The 19,855-nt window shown below is 40.9% G+C and overlaps 1 protein-coding gene across 6 annotated transcripts in view; it reads right to left on the bottom strand.

Annotated features, from left to right (window-relative positions):
* Positions 1–19,855, bottom strand: part of COL4A4 (collagen type IV alpha 4 chain) — a 169,751-nt gene that overhangs the window by 102,836 nt on the left and 47,060 nt on the right. For all 6 annotated transcript variants that reach the window (XR_001888181.1, XM_017887015.1, XM_017887014.1 and 3 more), the window contains 6 exons: positions 19,754–19,807; positions 17,869–17,938; positions 16,943–17,047; positions 12,377–12,541; positions 8,157–8,246; positions 7,027–7,190 (listed from right to left, as the gene is read on the bottom strand). Coding sequence is in view for 5 of the 6 variants with exons in the window: in XM_017887015.1 (XP_017742504.1) it covers positions 7,027–7,190; positions 8,157–8,246; positions 12,377–12,541; positions 16,943–17,047; positions 17,869–17,938; positions 19,754–19,807 (648 nt within the window). In the remaining variant the exon portion in view is untranslated. The remainder of the gene's footprint in view (positions 1–7,026; positions 7,191–8,156; positions 8,247–12,376; positions 12,542–16,942; positions 17,048–17,868; positions 17,939–19,753; positions 19,808–19,855) is intronic.

Here is a 19,855-nt window from a genome sequence, read left to right on the forward strand (position 1 = left end):
AACTGCCTCAAATTAAAATTTATAATTAATTGTTGTCATTATCGTGGGCTTTGTAATGTGAAATGGAGAGGAAAGAAGAGAGTGGGATAACCACAAGAGTTGCCACTAGAGCTGAAGGTAGAGGTTTAGGGATAAGTTTGTGATGAAAAGGCATGGAAGTGATGTGCTGCTAAGGAAAGTTGATGAGCAGGGGAAGAGGAAATAAGAACCTTTTCTGAAGCTCATATATTTATTATGTATAACAGATAAATAGCTAATTTTGGCTGACAGGCTTGTGATCTCTTCACCACAACATTACTCACAACTAAATAATTTGAGTCATGCTTTTTAAGTGTTACATATTACTGAATATCAAACCATGTCAAAAATATGGGAACCTGGCTGGGCGCAGTGGCTCACATCTCTAATCCCAGCACTTTGAGAGGCCGAGGAAGATGGATCACTTGAGGCCAAGAGTTTGAGACTAGCCTAACCAACATGGCGAAACCCCGTCCCTACTAAAAATACAAAAATTAGCTGGACGTGATGGTGCACACCTGTAGTCATAGCTACTTGGGAGGCTGAGGCATAAGAATCACTTGAACCCAGGAGACGGAGGTTGCAGTGAGCTGAGATCATGCCACTGTACTCCAACCTGGGTGACAGAGCAAGACTCTGTGTCAAAAAATATATATATACACATATATATACACACATATATATATTTTTTGACAGAGCATATTATACATATATACGTATATATAAACATATATGTATATATAGACATATATGTATGTATATATAAACATATGTATATATGGACATATATGTATGTATATATAAACACTTATATGTATATATAAACACACATATAATGAATCTATTGTCAGTATATTAGGGTGGCCAAGCACCATATCAAATACCATTATAGAAACACCATACAGAGCCCGAGATTACTTACCTAGTGATATCAATAACCAAAAAACCACAGCAAAGAAATAGGAGGGAGGTAAAAATGACTGAGCAGGCCAGTTCCTTTGCTCACACAGATGCCACTACCTTGTCGTATTTTCTTTTTCCTTTTTTTTCTTTTTTTGAGATAGTATCTCACTTCACCCCCCANACATATATATATTTTTTGACAGAGCATATTATACATATATACGTATATATAAACATATATGTATATATAGACATATATGTATGTATATATAAACATATGTATATATGGACATATATGTATGTATATATAAACACTTATATGTATATATAAACACACATATAATGAATCTATTGTCAGTATATTAGGGTGGCCAAGCACCATATCAAATACCATTATAGAAACACCATACAGAGCCCGAGATTACTTACCTAGTGATATCAATAACCAAAAAACCACAGCAAAGAAATAGGAGGGAGGTAAAATGACTGAGCAGGCCAGTTCCTTTGCTCACACAGATGCCACTACCTTGTCGTATTTTCTTTTTCCTTTTTTTTCTTTTTTTGAGATAGTATCTCACTTCACCCCCCAGGCTGCAGTGCAGTGGCACAATCATAACTCACTGCAGCCTTAAACTCCTGAGCTCAAGCGATCCTCCTGCCTCACCCTCTCAGGTAGCAAGACTGCAGTGCCACCATGACTGGCTAATTGGATTTTACTTTTTTGTGTGTAGAGATGGGGTCTTGCTGTGTTGCCCCGGCTGGTCTCAAACGCCTAGCCTTAAGGGATCCTGCTGCCTCTGAAAGTGTTGAGACTACAGGAGTGAGCCACCACACCTGGTCTTGTCTTAGTTTCACACAATCTAACAATGTATTCAAACAAGCTTAACTATCTTTTTTTTAACTGGCCCTACTAATTTATAAGCTGAGAGCTATAGAGGGGAGGAGAGTACCAGTAGAGATGAGCACACTGGCATCAGCAATCATCAGGCAGCAACAGTGAAGAGGGAGCCAAAAATGCACATAACAGCCACAAAAACTCAAATGGACAAAAGGGTTGGGAGCCATTTCATGCAGAGAAAAAAACAGTGTCCACACATAACTCAACATCTCTGATATCACTCCAGTATAGCATCCTGTTTGTAGCAATGTCTGTGAACCATCAAAAAGGTGGGTAGAACCAATTTCTTAGTATAAATCAAGACATTAGAAAGAATTAGAAATCATAAAGTGCTAATGTAGGTTGAGTTTTGTTTTAATTCTTACTTTTACTATATGTGCTAGTCATAAGTAGCAATGGGGCCTGGCCAAAGTGTATGTCATATGGTGTCCTGCCCAAGAAATGGATAAAGAAAATGGCCTTCTGATGAATAAATTATCAGGACAGAATACCATTCACATAGCATTTGGACCGATTTCTTTCCAGAAAGAGAACACAGTGGAATGTTTAATAAATAAGGCTTTGGTACTTTGGAAGAATGAACCCACTCCCAGAAGTCTGAGTAGTTTATTACTCAGCACATTGGAGACTTCAAATGTATGATGAATTGCTCTAATGCTCTGTAGGTGTTGAATTTTAAGTACTAGAGTAGATCATAGACTTGTTTGAGCTAGCAAGGAAAAAATTATCAGTGCTGTTTTTGGATTTCATTAAAGAAACATTTACTGAAAACATTACTGAACCATTACCAAACCATTACTAAATGGCTTAGTAAATGTTACTAAACATTACTAAAACCATGACTGTAGTTTTCTTTGAAAACTACAAAGACCCAGGCATTACTCTGAGTACTGAGAATACAGCCGTTAACTAGTGAAATAAACGTGTAATCTAAGAGATTCCTAGGGCAAAGGTTCTCAGCAGCTTCAGATAGTGAGCTACTTTTACAATCTTAAGACCTGAGATCACCAAACACTTGTGTTACTCTAACGACGGAAGCCCAGTAGCAACAAAAACTCCTCTCTGGGCTGGGTGCAGTGGCTCATGCCTGTAATCCCAGCACTTTGGGAGGCTGAAGTGGGAGGATCACCTGAGGTCGGGAGTTCGAGACCAGCCTGACCAAAAAGGTGAAACCCTGTCTCTACTAAAAATACAAAATTAGCGGGGTGTGGTAGCACATGCCTGTAGTCCCAGCTACTTGAACGGCTGAGGCAGCAGAATCACCTGAACCCAAGAGGCAGATGTTGCAATGAGCCGAGATTACGCCACTGCATTCCAGCCTGGGTGACAAGAGTGAAATTCCACCAAAAGAAAAAAACAAAAAAACACCTCCTTGCCCAGGCACAGTGGCTCACGCCTGTAATCCCAGCACTTTGGGAGGCCGAGGCGGGCAGATCACGAGGTTGGGAGATAGAGACCAGCCTGGCTAACACGGTGAAACCCCGTCTCTACTAAAAATGCAAAAAATTAGCCGGGCGTGGCAGCTGGCGCCTGTGGTCCCAGCTACTTGGGAGGCTGAGGCAGGAGAATGGCGTGAACCCGGGAGGCGGAGCTTGCAGTGAGCCGAGATCACGCCACTGCACTCCAGCCTGGGCGATTGAGCAAGACTCCGTCTCAAAAAAAAAAAATAAATAAATAAAATAAAATAAAATAAAATAAACCTCCTCTCTGCCAGGCATGTCCTAGTTGTTCAGTCTAGATAAGGGACATCAACTGCAGATGCCCACAGGGGCAGCGCCTGTCCAGTCCAAGGGGAACAGGTGGGTGGGCATGTGGGGAGTCAGCCCACAGTCACAGCAGCAGTGGGAACACAATAACCTTGTGCTCATAAACTTCTAATGTCTCAGGAGAAGCCATAAACCTCACATTAATAATTTAAAAACAAACACCACAAGGACACAAACAAACATTCCAGCAGGTCAGAGATAGCCCATATATTAGTCCATTTTTGTGTCGCTATAAAGAAATACCTGAGGCCGGGTAATTGATAAAGAAAAGGAGCTCATAGTTCTGCAGTTTGTACAAGCCTGGCACCAGCGTCTGCTCAGCTTCTGGTAAGGCCTCAGGAAGCTTCCAATCATGGCGGAAGGTGAAGCGGGAAGCCAGTGTATCACATGGTAAGAGAGGGAGCAAGAGAGGAAAGTGGAGGTTCCAGACTCTTTTACACAATCAGATCTCCTGTGAACTAACTGAGCAAGAACTCACTCATCACCAACGGGATGGAGCTGAGCCATTCATGAGGGATCCGCCCCCATGACTCAAACACCTCCCACCAGGCCCCACCTCAAACACTGGGGATTACATTTCAACATGAGATTTGGAGGGGGCACACATCCAAACTTTATCAGCCTGTGACAGTTTGCGACCTTTCGCTTGCTCTGCAGCCTCCTGGACTTTAATTCACTGGTGTGTACCTTATACAGTGTGCAAAACACATGACTCAATCGAATTCTTGCCAACAAGCCTCTAAGATGGTGTTCTTATATCCATTTTATAAATGCTGCAAGTAAAACTCAGAAGACTGCAGAGCTCCCAAATGTTGGAGATGGGATCTGAAGCTGGTCCACTTGCTCCTAGGCCCTAATGCCTTGCACTAGAGCATGCTGGCCGGAAATCCCATCCTAGGGAACGCTGTCAGACTAAGGCAATGAATGCAGAGACTTGGTCCAATTATACAAACAATTGCAAAGAACTTAAGCCTACTTTTCTGTTTTCTACTTTTCTACCAATCTGTGGCTGCTAGGGCCAGAGACCAGCAGACCATCTCCAGAGTGAGGAGATGTAGGGAGGATGGAAAGACCTCCAAGAGCGAGGGCACCCCATAGTCTGCACTGTCTTTCATGCTGTCTCTTCTGTCTGTCCTTCCTTTCCTCCTTTCCTTTCTTTACTTCCCTCCTTCCTTTCCTTCTTTCTTTCCCTTCCTTTTCTTCTCTCCCTTCCCCTTCTTCTCCTCCTCTCCTCCCTTCTCTACCCTTTCCTTTCCTAGTGCCCCATGGTATGACCCTGGTCCCTGACTATGACCACAGTGTAATGAATTTAATGCAGAGAAGCCATATGGACAGAATCATATACACAATAGACATCAGAAACGTGGCCAGCCTACAAAGGAAAGCCCTATGAAGCAATTGAATTAAGTACACCTTAGCCATGATAACCCTAGATAAACAAGCAGTCCTCACTCAAAGATGTTAGCCCTAAGTAGCAACTCAACAGGAAGCCACAAAAATATTTTAGAGCCATTAAAAGCTTCACTAAGAAGATTAAGTAACAACCACACACAAAAATGACTATAGTAAAATGTTGAATTTAAAAAGGAGACAATAAAATGCAAATTACTTAACAATTGCAACCATGCTCATGTACATACATGCATTGAGGACCTAGCTTCCTATTGAAGCCAGTGTGCTTTGTACATGTGGCCAATGTGCTTTGTACATGTGAGAAGGGTGCTGCTGGGACACCTTAATCATTAACTTCACTTAAGGCCCTCAGGTTGGAACCTTATTTTCATGAGATTTTCTGGGGAAAATGGAAAAAAGTCCTTTGGGGCTTGATGGTCAAGTTCCAGGCCATCCCAGGATTGAACCTTGTTAATAAGGAGGGGATAGAGGGCTCTCTCCATTCTCCAGGGGAGTACCCCAGTGGGCAGTGCTTTTATTCTGAGCAATCAGACAGCTGAGAGGCTTTGCCTCAACATGGGTTATCTGTAACTTTCACCAAATGAGAACCATCTTGAGATAAATCTCATCTACTCTCTGGCACAATATCACATAAACTCTGATAAAGCCAGTATTTATATCCTGAGCCCGAACTTCTCATCTGAATCCTTAAGTTGAATATCATCCTACTGCCTACTTGACTTCTTGACTTGATTGTCTAACAGGCACCTCAAACTTGAAATGTCTCAAGTAGTACTGCTTTCTTTCCTCAGCCAATGGCCACTCTTTCCATTGCCTTCCCATCTCAGTACATGGCAACTGCCTTCCTCCAGTAGCTCAAACAAAAAAACCTTGGTTCTGTCCCTTACTTCTCTTTTCCTTATATCCTATGTCCAATCTAACAGCCAACCTGTTGGCTCTATCTTCAAAATATATCCAGAATCTGACCACCTTGCACCATACCCAGTACCACCACATTAAGGCATTGGCTGTGGTATCTCACCAGAATTACACAGCAGCCTCCCAGTTCATCTCCCAGCCAATGTCCCTTGTCCATATGGTCTATGCTCCACAGAGCAACCGGAGTGAGTGATCCATTTAAAACTATTGTCTCGCTCTTCTTAAAACTCTCCCCTGGCTGTTCCATGTAGTCTAGAGTAAAGGCTCAGACCTGACCCATCTGTAAAGCCCTGTGCTCTGCGGCCCTTCTGAACCTCCAGCCAGTTCCCTGACTTCATCTCCTGCTCTGGCACTCTCTCTCTTCTCTCCAGCTACAATAGATGGTGATGGCGTTTATCACCACAAGATGTGCTGGATATTTACTTCATGATCTGTTAGATGGTCTGTGTCCTCTCTGAAGCTCTAGGAGGGCAGAGACTGGGCTCTGATCCCTGCTGTATCCCCAGCACCTGAAACAAGGCCTGGAACATAGTAGGCACTCAATAATACTAATTAGTTGAATAAGTAAACAAAGGATGAATGGATGAATAAATATACTGTTTTTGTAGTCGTTAACATGATGTTTATAGGTTCAAAACATAAAGCAGATATCACACTATAAATTAGAAAGAGGCATCTCGATTTTTATGTCTACATGTCTGGTATGGTTTGGCTTTGTGACCCCACCCAAATCTCATCTTGAATTGTAATCGCCATAATCTCCATGTGTCGAGGGAGGGACCAGGTGGGAGGTGACTGGATCATGGGGAGGGTCTCCCCCATGCTGTTCTCACAATAGTGAGTGAGTTCTCATGAGATCTGATGGTTTTACAAGGGGCTCTTCCCCGTTCATGCTGTCACCTGCTGTCGTGTAAGACATGCCTGCTTCGCCTTCTGCCATGATTGTAAGTTTCCTGAGGCCTCCCCACCCATGCAGAACGGTGAGTCAGTGAAACCTCTTTCCTTAATAAATCACCTAGTCTTGCGTAGTATCTTTATGATGGTGTAAAAACAGACTGATACAGTCTGTGTCTCTTTTAACTGGAAAGATGACTGATAAGAGGTACTCACTGGTAGCCCTGGAGGTCCTTCAGCACCAGGAGGTCCTGGGTCACCTTTTGTTCCAAGCCAGCCAGGGAGCCCCAAGTCTCCCTTACTCCCCTGCCTCCCGGGAAGTCCTGGAGGTCCAGGGGGGCCCATGGGACCAGGCTCACAGGCACAGAGTCCTTCATTTCCTAGACAGAGGATCAATGGCAGATTTGTCATATTTCCTGAATAAAATCCCAATAAGGGCTTTACTGTACAAAACCAATAGCATAAATGAACAACAAAGAGTCCAGTATGCACTTATTGCAGACAATTGAGAGGGCGTGCTGTGGGGGCTGGGTGTAGCATGGGGCACTGCGTGGGGTGCTTAGCCACGGGATGTAAGGTGGGCATACCATTTCTAAACAAATGGAGGCTTTTGTTCCTTAATAATTCATCCTGACAAATTCTAGAGAAAAGCTGATATCCAATTCTACTGAAGAAACATTAAAAATGATACAACTTTTTTATTTTCAAAAATTTAAAAGCCTGTCCTTTGGTTCCTCCTGAAAAAAAAAAAAACTGAAAAAATTAATTGGTGTGTGCACAAACCCTAAACAATTAAGGAGACAAAATAATATGTGGAGAAAGATTTTGACTGCATTGAATATTGTAATTGATAATTCACCACAACGCATTTTCCAATTATCAGGACTTTTTGTCTTAAACAAATGTCTTCAGGGTAGTCAGACTCCTCATCTGTGTTGATGCTGTCACACCCACCTGACTCCGCTGCCCAAAACGGCTCCAAACAATTTAGAGTGGAGAAACAGAGAGACAGGCAATTGACGAGTCTGGGAAATACAGGTCCCACAAAAATCAAACATCAATACTCTCCTATCACAGCCACTCTCAAGGAATCAAGAGGACCTCGTGAGCAAAGTCACCATTTGCAGGCAAAATTCATGGCAGGCAAATGTTGCCTCTATATTCTAAGACACGAGGCTTTGACTTTTCAGTGATTTGTAATCTCATAGCACTTAATGGAGTACTCTAGTGGGTGACTAAGGTAAGTAACAAATCTGAATGAAATGCCACATTACATGTCTCAGAAATACCCCCAATCGTCCATGTACAGTTGTCTTCTAGAAATTCTACACTTGGTGCCTACTTGCCTTTTTCTCCTTTTGAGCCTCTTCCTCCTGGGGGACCCACTTTGCCTTTTATTCCTTGTGGTCCAGGGTTCCCAACACTACAGTATGTCACTGTCAAGGGGGTAAGGGGATGGGCAGAGAGAATCACATAATTTTTCTGACTGTCTTCTATAGAACAAGTGACTTTTGCACTCACATCCTCCCCCACGTGTTTCCTTTCCCAACCCCAGTCTTTGCTCCCTTGTTTTCCTAGGATTCTTTCTGTCTGAAATAAGAATATACACACATATAGATGATGCAGTAGTTATGCCATGCTTTTGCTACCATAACCATTGATAAAGCCAACCCTAATTTCAGCCCTACCCTAAATTAATGGGTTGCAAAACAAGATAATGGACGACAAAACAAAACAAATAAAAAAATGGAGTCAGTGTGTGAAAAGATATTCCCCCACTCAGTGATCAATTCTTAGCTAATGAAGAAAATGTAAAAGCAGAGCTTGTAAAAACAAAATTTCAGAGATGTTGGTTAAAGATGACAGATAAAATGCAAACAGTTTGGCATCCTCCCCAAATCCCAGTAGAGTAAAATAATATTATAAAAAAGCATAAACCTGCCTGGTGCGGTGGCTCACACCTGTAATCCCAGTGCTTTGGGAGGCTGAGGTGGGTGGATTGCTTGAGAAGGTCAGGAGTTCGAGACCAGCCTGGCCAACATGGTAAAACCCCGTCTCTGCTAAAATCACAAAAATTAGCCAGCCGCGGAGGTGTGTGCCTATAATCCCAGCTACTTGAGAGGCCAAGGCAGGAGAATAGCTTGAATCTGGCAGGCAGAGGTTGCAGTGAGCTGAGACCGCACCACTCTACTCCAGCCTGGGTGACAGAATGAGACTCCGTCTCAAAATAAATAAATAAGTAAATAAGAAAGTAAAAAAATAAATAAAAATAAGCATAAACCTACAGGACAAGGAAAAAAGGAGAGGAACCAACAACAACAAGTAAAAGAACTTGGCAGATCCTTGGAAAAAAAAAAAAAAAGCTGAATTTGAAGCAGGAAGCTTAGAAAGCTGAGAAAGAACCTGATTTACCCCAGAAATGTCTCCTAAATTTCGGGAATCTGTACCTCTGGAATAAGAACAACAGTGAGGTCCAAAACAGGATGATTTGTTTAAAAAAAAACAGACCAAAAGATCCCCTTCCTGCAACTGGCAGCAGGAAAATAAAAGACTCCCTACTACCCCCACCAAAAAAACCTAGAAGAAACATGCATCACAGCAAGCTATTTTAATTTATTTTATAATTAAAACAGATGAGGGAGAGTATTGTATCCCTGAAACACGAACAGCCTGCTACAAAAGGAAACATTAAAAGAGAACAACAGCAACTGAAAATCCTTGAAATTAAAATAGATATAGACAGATACAGATATAGATATAGATATAGATATAGATCATGATAGCAGAAATTTAAAAATTCAGGTGGAGGGTTGTAATGTAGAATTGAGGAAATCTCCCAGAAAGTGTTTCAGAAAAATAAATAGGTGGAGAGTAATAGAGTAAAGATTTAAAAAAAAAAAAAAAAAAAAAAGACATGTAGGATTGATTTCCTGACAGATAGATAGAGTCCAGAAAGAGAAAAAAAGAGGAAAAAAATGGAGGAGACAATGTTTTCAAAGGACACTTGATCTCTTCTCAGCCTTTTGGCTAAGATCAAATGCAAAGAAACACTTGAAGAAAATTTTTCAGAAATGAAGGATGTAGGGCCAGGCATGGTGGCTCACAGCTATAATCCCAGCACTTTGGGAGGCTGAGGCTAACAGATCACCTGGGGTCAGGAGTTTGAGACCAGTCTGGCCAACATAGTGAAACCCTGTCTCTATTAAAAAATGCAAAAAATTAGCTGGGTGTGATGGCATGTGCCTGTCATCCCAGCTACTCAGAAGGCTAAGGTAGGAAAATCGCTTGAACCAAGGAGGCAGAGGTTGCAGTGAACCAAGATTGCATCACTGCATTCCAGCCTGTCTCAGAAAAAAGAATGAGAGGAGAGGAGGAGAGGGAGGGGAGGCGAGGAGAGGGCAGGGGACAGGGGAGGGGAGGAGAGGGCAGGGGACAGGAGAGGAGAGGAGAGGAGAGGAGAAAGAAAAGACATGAAGGCCATGTGCTGGATTAAACTGCCCACTGACTGTGTGCAAGCCAGTAGAAATGTACACACACTAAGGCAAATCAAGTGGAATTTAAGACCCTGAAAGCAAACAAAAAAAGAGCTCCTATCCAGAAAGGAAAACGGATTTCAAACCCCAAAAATCAAGTATCTAAATGTTATGAGTTCTCGGTAGCCAACACTGGAAGCTAGGAAACAATAGAAAATGCCCTCAAAATCCTGAGGAAGAAAGATTTCCTACCTAAAATTTTATAATCAGCCAAACTAGCAATCAAAGTCCACAGCAGAATAAAGGCATTTTCAGACGAGCAAGGTCTCTCAACTTTTCCCTTTTATTTATACTTTTTCCCAGGAAATATAATGAGGTAGTAAAGCATTAAAAAATATATGGGAAATAGAGGGCCCCAGAGAAAGAGAGAGGATGGAGGAAAGACTCAGAATATTGGTAAAGGAAGATCTCAAGATGGTATTCTGGCAACAAATTAAAAAATGTAATCTGACCTAATCTGAACAACTCAAAAAGCTGCCAGAGAGATTTATTCAAAGAGCTAATACTAATGGAATAGTTCATGAGTTAGAGTGTATAATGATGAAATTTAGATAATTCTGGGCAGTCTGAGGTTAAATTATAAGTATATTGAAAACCAAGCAGACAGACAAAGGAAACAAGACAACTGACGAGATGTTCTGGAAAAGCAATAATTTATACTATTATATGGCTCAGTTGGTGAATAGCCCTTATATAACCAACTATTCAGTGTAAACTCTGAATATTTATGTAACCAAAATTATGACAATAATTGTAGTTTGTGGGAGTAGAAAATGTACACGTGTCGGGTGGGGGGTTGGTGAAAGAAAGCTAAATTCATCTTCTGTAGAGGAAAGTCAAAAGATAATGCTGAATTGGAAAAATTGAGAAATAGCAATACAAGTACATCAAATGTCAGTATAGAGGCGAATAACAAAAGATCCAGGCACATGTGTTGAAATGATCGTCCTTGGTGAGGAAGGATTAGGAGAAGGAGTTGTGGGGGACTTCAGTTGTCCATACCACGCCTTGTAGAACAGTTTGACTCTTAAACCTGAAACTACCCTTGCAAAAATTCTCACAGTGAAAAAATTGTGACAGTGAAAGAGATACCACCTAAATAACTTCATCTTGTCTTTAGCCTCTAAACTGCCCTTGGCCATTTCTGAGCATGGGCCAAGCTAACTTTGAAAGAATTTAGTATAGTTTAAATAATAATAGCCCTTCCCAAAACTAAACTGCCTTTATAATGTTAATAAAAGGCCACCAGGTAAACTAAACAAAACAAGAAGGGCCTGTATTCTGCTAAGATGTAGGTATACTTAAATGATTAGCAGCATTATTATTCCAGAGGTCTCAAGATTTGCAACTTCCCCAATTATTCCCATAAATAATATCACTATTATAAAGCCTAAGATGGGCCTTTTGAGATGTCTTTTCAGACTTCTGCGTTTCTGATGACTGGATGGCTCCACCTAGACCCAAGACTCATGACTCAAGGGTCCCGTGGCCCCCGCCTAGAAGTGGATTCAGCACATAAGGACCATTTTCCACACCCCCATGATTTCATCCCCAGCCCCCTGCCTGCCAAACTATATTTACAAAACCCTAGCCTCCAAATTTTCAGAGAGGCTGATTTTAGTAATAATAAAACTCCGGTCTTCCATTTAGCGAGCTCTATGTATGTTAAATGCTTTCTCGATTGTAATTCCCCTGTCTTAACAAATCGGTTCTCTCTGGGCAGTGGGCAAAATAAGCCACCGGGCAGTTACAAACCAAGCCCGTATATAACCTCTGATGAAAATTAAAACTACATTTAAAAAATAAAAATTGGTATGATTTTACAAAGTTCTATCATTTACACTGAAACTCCTAACCAAATGATTGTACATACTTTAATTGATGTGAAAGTCCAACTTCTGTTTATTTGTTTGTAAAAGACTACCAACTTAGCTCACAAAACATCATATAACTTTTAAAATATTTAAAAACTACACTTTCTGAACGACAAAAGCAGTATGAATGCTAATGAATATGAATAAGGAGTACTTTACCACTTGATCCTGGGAGGCCCTGCAGGCCTGGTGCTCCAGGCAAGCCAGGTGATCCTGGCTTCCCTGGTTTTCCTGGAGCAGAATCAGGTCTCCCAGGAATACCAGCTTCTCCTGGAAGCCCAGGAAGACCAGGAAATCCTTGTGGCCCAGGGGGACCTATCATGCCTGCAAGATAAATCAAGAATGAAAATTACATATACTCTCAGAGTAAACATCTCTGTACAAGAAATCAACATCAGTACACACCTGCTTAGGTTATCGAATGTTTTAAAGGGAAAGAGATGGAGTTGGAGGCCATCATGCTAAGTGAAATAAGCGAGACACAGAAAGAAATACTACATGATCTCACTTACAGGTGGAATCTAAAATAGTCAAACTCATAAAAGCAGAGAGTAGGATGGTGGTTGCCAGGGGCTGGGGAAAGAGAGGAATGGAGTGATGTTGGTCAAAGGGTACAAAGCCTTAGTCATACAAGGTGAATAAGTTCCGGAGATCTAATGTACCACATGAAAATGATAGTTAACAATACTGTATCTTATATTTGAAATTTGCTAAGAGGCTAGATCTAAAATAAATCTTCTCACCACCCCCCATAAATGATAATTATGTAGACGTGACAAATAGGTTAATTAGCTGGAATGTGGTGATCATTGTACAATGTATACATATATCAAAAATCAAGCTGTGTATCTTAAATATAAACAATTTTTGTATGTCGGTGATATCTCCATAAAGCTATTTTTTAATGCTCTAGACGACGGCTTTCAGAAGTAGAAAAAAAATAAGTGATGTATAAAGTTTGCTTTTCCACAGAACAGATTACTAGTCATAAAGCAGGAGTTATAATAATTTGAATAAACTGCATTAAAAGAAAAAAACGTAGCTCAAAAATAAAGACCATATACCAGTCATTAAAATGTCTTGCCTCCTTTGAAATAAGCACACGGTGGAAAGAAATGGGTTTAGAGAATCAGATTTTCTTACCTTTTCCCCATTCTTTAGGGTTATTGGGGAAGAAACATATTTGATTTAATTAAAATGACTAATTTTCAATCTTTCTACCTTGATAACTTGGTAAAAATAATTCAAATAAACATATTAGCATACTTAGTAGGTAAAAATTTAGACCCACATAATCAACTACATAGAACATAAAATATTGCACCTATCACAGCTGCCCAGGTTGATGGGGAAGGATGGAGGTGCCTGATTTGAACTTGGCCTCTCTCTCTCTAGCCAGGGGACCTTAAGCAGGTTATTCAACTTATTGAATAGTCTGTATATACCTCCAGAGGCTTGTTACGAGGATTAAAGAAAATAATCCATGTAAGAAGCTTAGTGTAATATCCAGCAAGAGCACATCCTCAGTGAATGTTCAGATGTTCAGTGTGTTCAGATGAGGTCAGAACAAATAATGCAACAGCACGAAATCCTGCTTCCCCTTGACATCCTACTCCCCTTGCTGCTGTCTTTGGCTTAAAGATAGCTGAAAGCTGGCCAGACCCGGTGGCTCATGCCTGTAATCCCAGTACTTTGGGAGGCTGAGGCAGGTGGATCACCTGAGGTCAGGAGTTTGAGACTAGCCTGGCCAAAATGGTGAAACCCCATCTCTACTAAAAATTACCTGGGCATGGTGGCAGGTGCCTATAATCCCAGCTATTTGGGAGGCTGAGGCAGGAGAATCGCTTGAACCTGAGAGGCAGAGGTTGCAGTGAGCCGTGATCTTGTCATTGCTCTCTTGCACTCCAGCCTGGGCAACAAAAGCGAAGCTCCATCTCAAAAACAACAACAAAAAAAGATAGCTAGAAGCCTCTGTGAGAGTGGCCACCTTTCACAGCTTCTTTTTCCTCAGTGTGTCTGGTTCCAGATCCTCTCTGTGGAAGACTGCATTTTTCACTGACGCCCATCACGGGAGCTCTGTCCCACATCCTCTGGTTGAACTTTGACATTTCTCTATCAAAAGGTGGCGTGTTTCCTCCCTTTGAATGAGGCCATTAGAAAAGATAATTCAGCTTCTGCCTTGTGAGCCAAAACACTTGTGGCTGGAGTTCTGAGCTACCATATAAGCAATGATAAGAAACTACCATATTGTAAGGAAGCCTTAGCACACAGCCCACCCAGGGAGGCTCCTGAGACTATACAAGAGAAATCAGAGAGAGGTGTCCAGCCAGGCCCAGCCCTTCCTGAACTCTTAAACTGCAGAAAGAGTGAGAGGTACTGTACTGATTGCTATTGTTTCAAACCACGAGGTTTTAGGAAATTTTTTCAGCAAGAGATAACTGAAACCCTGTCAGTAATCAGTAACGTAGCATGTTTATTAAATTAATGGCTGTCATTATTGTGTCCATATGTGCTGGGCTTCCGTAGACTTACAAACATATTCACTCCTTGAACAACCCTGCAAAGTTTATACCTTATAGGTAAGGCACAGAAAGTTTAGGCCAAATATCTGTACTAATAATAGCTAACATATTGAATCTTTACTATACACTAGACTGCAGTCTAAAGGCTGTATACATATTATTTCTTTCACCCCAAGACCTTGTTTTACATATAAGAAAACTGATGTACCGACAGGTTTAATAAATGTCCAAGACCACACAGCTTGCAAGTAGGAGAAACTGGAACTTTTCTAGTTCATAGTGCAAATGCTTAAGTATGTCACTGTACCACATTATACTATAAGGCTTTCACGAAATGCTAAGGTGGGATTTGATTACAAGTGTCTGACTCTAAAATTGTGCTTATCTCATGGTAAATACTGTAGATAATTACCAAATTATCTACAAGATATTGTATACATTGTATATATAGTAAATACTATAGATATAACCAATAATATCTATAATTATCTACAAATTATATATTCTAGTATATAATAAGACTAGATACATTCCTGTGCTTAGAACAAAATGAAAATGAGCCCCTGTGGATTTGGCTGCCATGTTGTCTTCATGGCATTTCTAAGACCTGATGTGGACTCTATACAATCAGTCATTGGATGAACCTGGGTGCTGCCTGCTGCCTTGTCCCATTGCCAAGAAGAATGTTTAACCACCTGCCAACAGGGAGAATGGGCTACGGTGTGTGGTATATTGCAGTATTGTCCACCCAGCTGTAGAGCACGAAGTCAATAGAGTCAGTTGTTGACAGCATTAAATTTTTTTTATTATAAAAGAAATGAATGGGATAGAAGAGTGCGTCACATGTATACGTTTGTGTATTCTTGTCTCAGTCACCTGTACATATGGATACATACATGTTCGTGTAATGTAAATGTATGTTTTGCATATAAATGCAATGTAAAATCAAATGCATTTCTTACTATGGGTCATAGTCAAGATTTGAAAGCTATTGGGTTGATTTATTTTTTAAAACCCTGTGAATTAAGGGATTTCCTGGATTTGAATCCACTAGAGACACTTGTTACTTACTATCAGATTTTCATTTTAATCTGCTGGAGACACTATTTTATTACAAACAAGCCTGAATGGAGAATTCTAAGACCAGAGTCCAGTGCTTTCTGACCAACGGAATACTCTATATGATTTACACACTCCTGGGTCAGTTAGGCTAAGGCTGTGCTATCTAAAGATTAAGTGAACTAGACAAAGCTTTTCCACCTTTGTGGTTATCGAATCCTGCAAACTGAAAGCTAGATCCATGGAAGATTAAACAAGAGTTTTGTAGTTAGCAGTTGAATATCTCAGAAAACTTCTCACTTCTTCTCGGTAAATATAACAAGAGACATAAAACTGGGTAAAACTTCGTTTCTTCAAGACTTTTCTCCTCACGGGTTTAATCAGTTCTCCTGGGTTCACAGACTGCAAATACCCTCTAAACTTCAATTCCTAATCTTACTAGGAATATTAACCAGTGCAGCACCTGAAGGAGTTCAAAGTCCTTATGCCAAGAGGACCCTTTCCTAGGCTTTTTACCAAATGCCACTGTGACCCATCATTTTCTTATTTTGTTTTATTTTGAGGGGAGGGAAGAAGCCTTTTTTAAAGTAATTATGAATGAACGTTTTTTTAATCATAATTTTTACTTCCACCTTTCATGCAGGAGATTTAAGCAAGGGATTAGGTGAGCGTACTAAATTTTACAAGTAGATGTCAACAGGGAGAGCCTTCCAGAAGGTTGGGAAAACATGGGGGAACACTAACCCTAGCAGTGGTTTCCAAGTCTTATATGCGTGTGATAATTTTGTGGGAGGCCTGTTGTTATACATACATGTTCCTTACAACACCCCTGTGATATTGATTGAATGTTCTGGGGTGCAGCTGAGAAACCTGTATTCCTCCCAAGTAAGTGATTAATTGGTTTGAGTTCAGTGGTTCTTAACCCTGGCGATATATTACAAATACGGGAGCACTTCTACGGTATCAGATCCCCAGGCCCATCTCCCAAGAGTCCAACAGTCTTGGTCTGGGGTGTGCACAGGCATCGGTATTATTTTACACAATCCTAAGGTGATTCCAGTATCAGTTACAGTTGAAAGCCACTGGTGCCAATGATGATGCAGGAAATCTGACCTGTAAAGCCAGGGCATCAGGGCATCCGTACCTGCACAGGCTTCCCCTGGTCTGCCCAAGAGACCTGGGGGACCAGGTGGTCCAACATCCCCTGTTTCTCCATAGCGGCCAGGGAATCCTGGGTCCCCTGGTGGGCCTGCCAAAAAATGGCACATGAGAATAAACAAATGACATGTACATTTTAAAATTCAGACAACAATTACTTTTTGTGAGACTCAGTAAAGTATAAATAGGAGACATTTTTGCAGTTTCTCATTACATTTAAAATGAAATACCTGAAATGTGAACCCCTTTGGCTATGCCTCTTCCTCAGACATGTAAATATTGAGTGGGGCTTTTGTCTTTGATTTAGGCTATTCTTTTTGGCGGCAGCATCTTGATAGGTGTCAGTCAAATAGTTTTGTTTTTGTTTTTGTTATTTTTTGAGATGGAGTCTTGCTCTGTCACCCAGGCTGGAGGGCATGATCTCAGCTCACTGCAACCTCCAGCTCCCAGGTTCAAGTGATTCTCGTGCCTCAGCCTCCCAAGTAGCTGGGATTACAAGCATGTGGCACCACACCCGGCTAATTTTTGTATTATTAGCAGAGATGGGGGGTTTCACCATGTTGGTCAGGCTGGTCTCGAACTCCTGACCTCAAGTGATCTGCCCGCCTCAGCCTTCCAAAGTACTAGGATTACAGGCATGAGCCACTGAAACCAGCCAATAAAATGGTTTCATACTATTTTTAGCGATTAAAAAATGACTTTCTGAAAGATGACATAATAAAAGTCCCAGCATACAGTTTATGTACTGAAAAAAACCTCAGGCACATGTATAATTTTACACTCATGCTAAAGTTTGTACATTCAGCCTGCCTAGTGTGCAAGCTACGGAAATACTGGGCCAGACTCTTCTGTCCTGGCCACTCAACTCCTATTTCTGCATAATTTATGGAGGAACTGAATGGGAACACAAACCTTTGAGTGGAAGAGGTGGAGTCACCAAAACACCTGGTGGTCCTGGGTGCCCTCGGTCTCCAGGATCCCCCTGAAATCATTCATTCATTCACTTTTTAAAGGAATATTAATTTTACTCATGTTGCCTGGCATCAAACCAATATTAGAATGACCATGTGCACATTCATATAAGAAGCAGAGATTATAGGCTGACTAGAGAAATGAAGCATCCATGGAGTTTTAGGAGCAGCAAAGATGCATCTACTCTCTTACCAACAAGTAGTGGAAGTAAATGGCTAGTCACAAACCTTCCACAAAAGAAAAGAAATTTAACTCCAATGAAATTATTCTATGCCTATAAATTGGATACCTCTGATGTCACCAAGTTTCTTAAATATACTATGAGCATTAAGGTCTAACATGGCATCGATGACTAATAGTTTATTCACCTAACAAGGTCCGAATCTACATTTTATTTTAGCAGCAAATAGTGTCCCCCTAAATCGTGTTCCTTTAATGCCACCATGGCTTTAAGGGAACACAATTCCCTTGCACATACTGAGCAAGTGCCAGATGTGAGATCACAGAGGTTAAAAAGGAAAGAAAAACTGCAATGGTATTAAAAGCAGAAAACTCTCTAAAATGCCCTCTGTTTCTAATCTTAATATTATGTGATCCCATGCATTTTTTAAACTTTCATGATTATTCCCCTTCAAAAAGATCACTTCTCAAAAGTAGAACATAATAATGCTTAATATGACACTGATATGATAATATGATAATCATGCATAATAACACACAGCAGGCATTAAAGTAATATACAGTCAGCACTCTCATGCAAAATATTTTAAAAACAATAACAATCCAACGATAAAAATAATAAAACAACAGAATATGACAACTGTTTGCATAGCATTTACATTGTATTAGAGATTATAAGTAATCTAGAGATTATTTAAAATACAAGGTAGGGCGTGTGTAAGTATTATGCAAATACTACATTGTTTTTTATCAGGGACTTGAGCATCTGAGGATTTTGGTAGCCTGGGGGTTCTGAAACTAATCTCCCACAGATAACGAGGGACAACTGATATGGTTTGGCTGTGTCCCCAGTCAAATCTTATCTTGAATTGTAACTCCTACAATTCCCACCCATCGTGGAACGAACCCGTGGGAGGTGATTAAATTATGGGGTGGATCTTTCCTGCACTATTCTTTTTTTTTTTGAGATGGACTCTCGCTCCGTCGCCCAGGCTCAAGCGCAGTGACCGGATCTCAGCTCCCTGCAAGCCCCGCCTCCTGGATTCACGCCATTCTCCTGCCTCAGCCTCCCAAGTAGCTGGGACAACAGGTGCCTGCCACCACATCCAGCTAATTTTGTTTTTGTATTTTTAGTAGAGACGGGGTTTCACCGTGTTAGCCAGGATAGTCTCAATCTCCTGACCTTGTTATCCGCCCACCTTGGCCTCCCAAAGTGCTGGGATTACAGGCATGAGCCACCGCGCCCAGCCTTTCCTGTACTATTCCTGTGATATGAATGAGTCTCACAAGATAATGGTTTTAAAAAATAGGAGTTTCCCTGTACAAGCTCTCTTTTTGGCTGCTGCCATCCATGTAAGATGTGACTTGCTCCTTCTTGCGTTCTGCCATGATTGAGAGGCCTCCCCAGCCACGTGTAACTGTAAGTCCATTAAACCTCTTTCTTTTGTAAATTGCCCAGTCTTGGATATGTCTTTATCAACAGCATGAAACACAGACTAATGTAACAATTGAATAAAATATTAACTGTGTCTCTTCTAAAAATTACATTATTGAATGATTCCTGGCAATACTTTTAAAAATAAATTAGATAACATTAAGGATATAAACTTTTATCAGAATATATTCAAATAGGCTCACTTTTTACCTTTGGGCCAAGAAATCCAAATAGACCAGGATCTCCAACCAGTCCTAGTTCTCCCTATAAACAAGCACAAACATGCCTTTAAAAAAAAAAAAAAAAAAAAAA

Source organism: Rhinopithecus bieti, unplaced genomic scaffold, assembly GCF_001698545.2.
Source record: "Rhinopithecus bieti isolate Rb0 unplaced genomic scaffold, ASM169854v2 scaffold_15336, whole genome shotgun sequence".
Taxonomy (NCBI): Eukaryota; Metazoa; Chordata; class Mammalia; order Primates; family Cercopithecidae; genus Rhinopithecus; species Rhinopithecus bieti.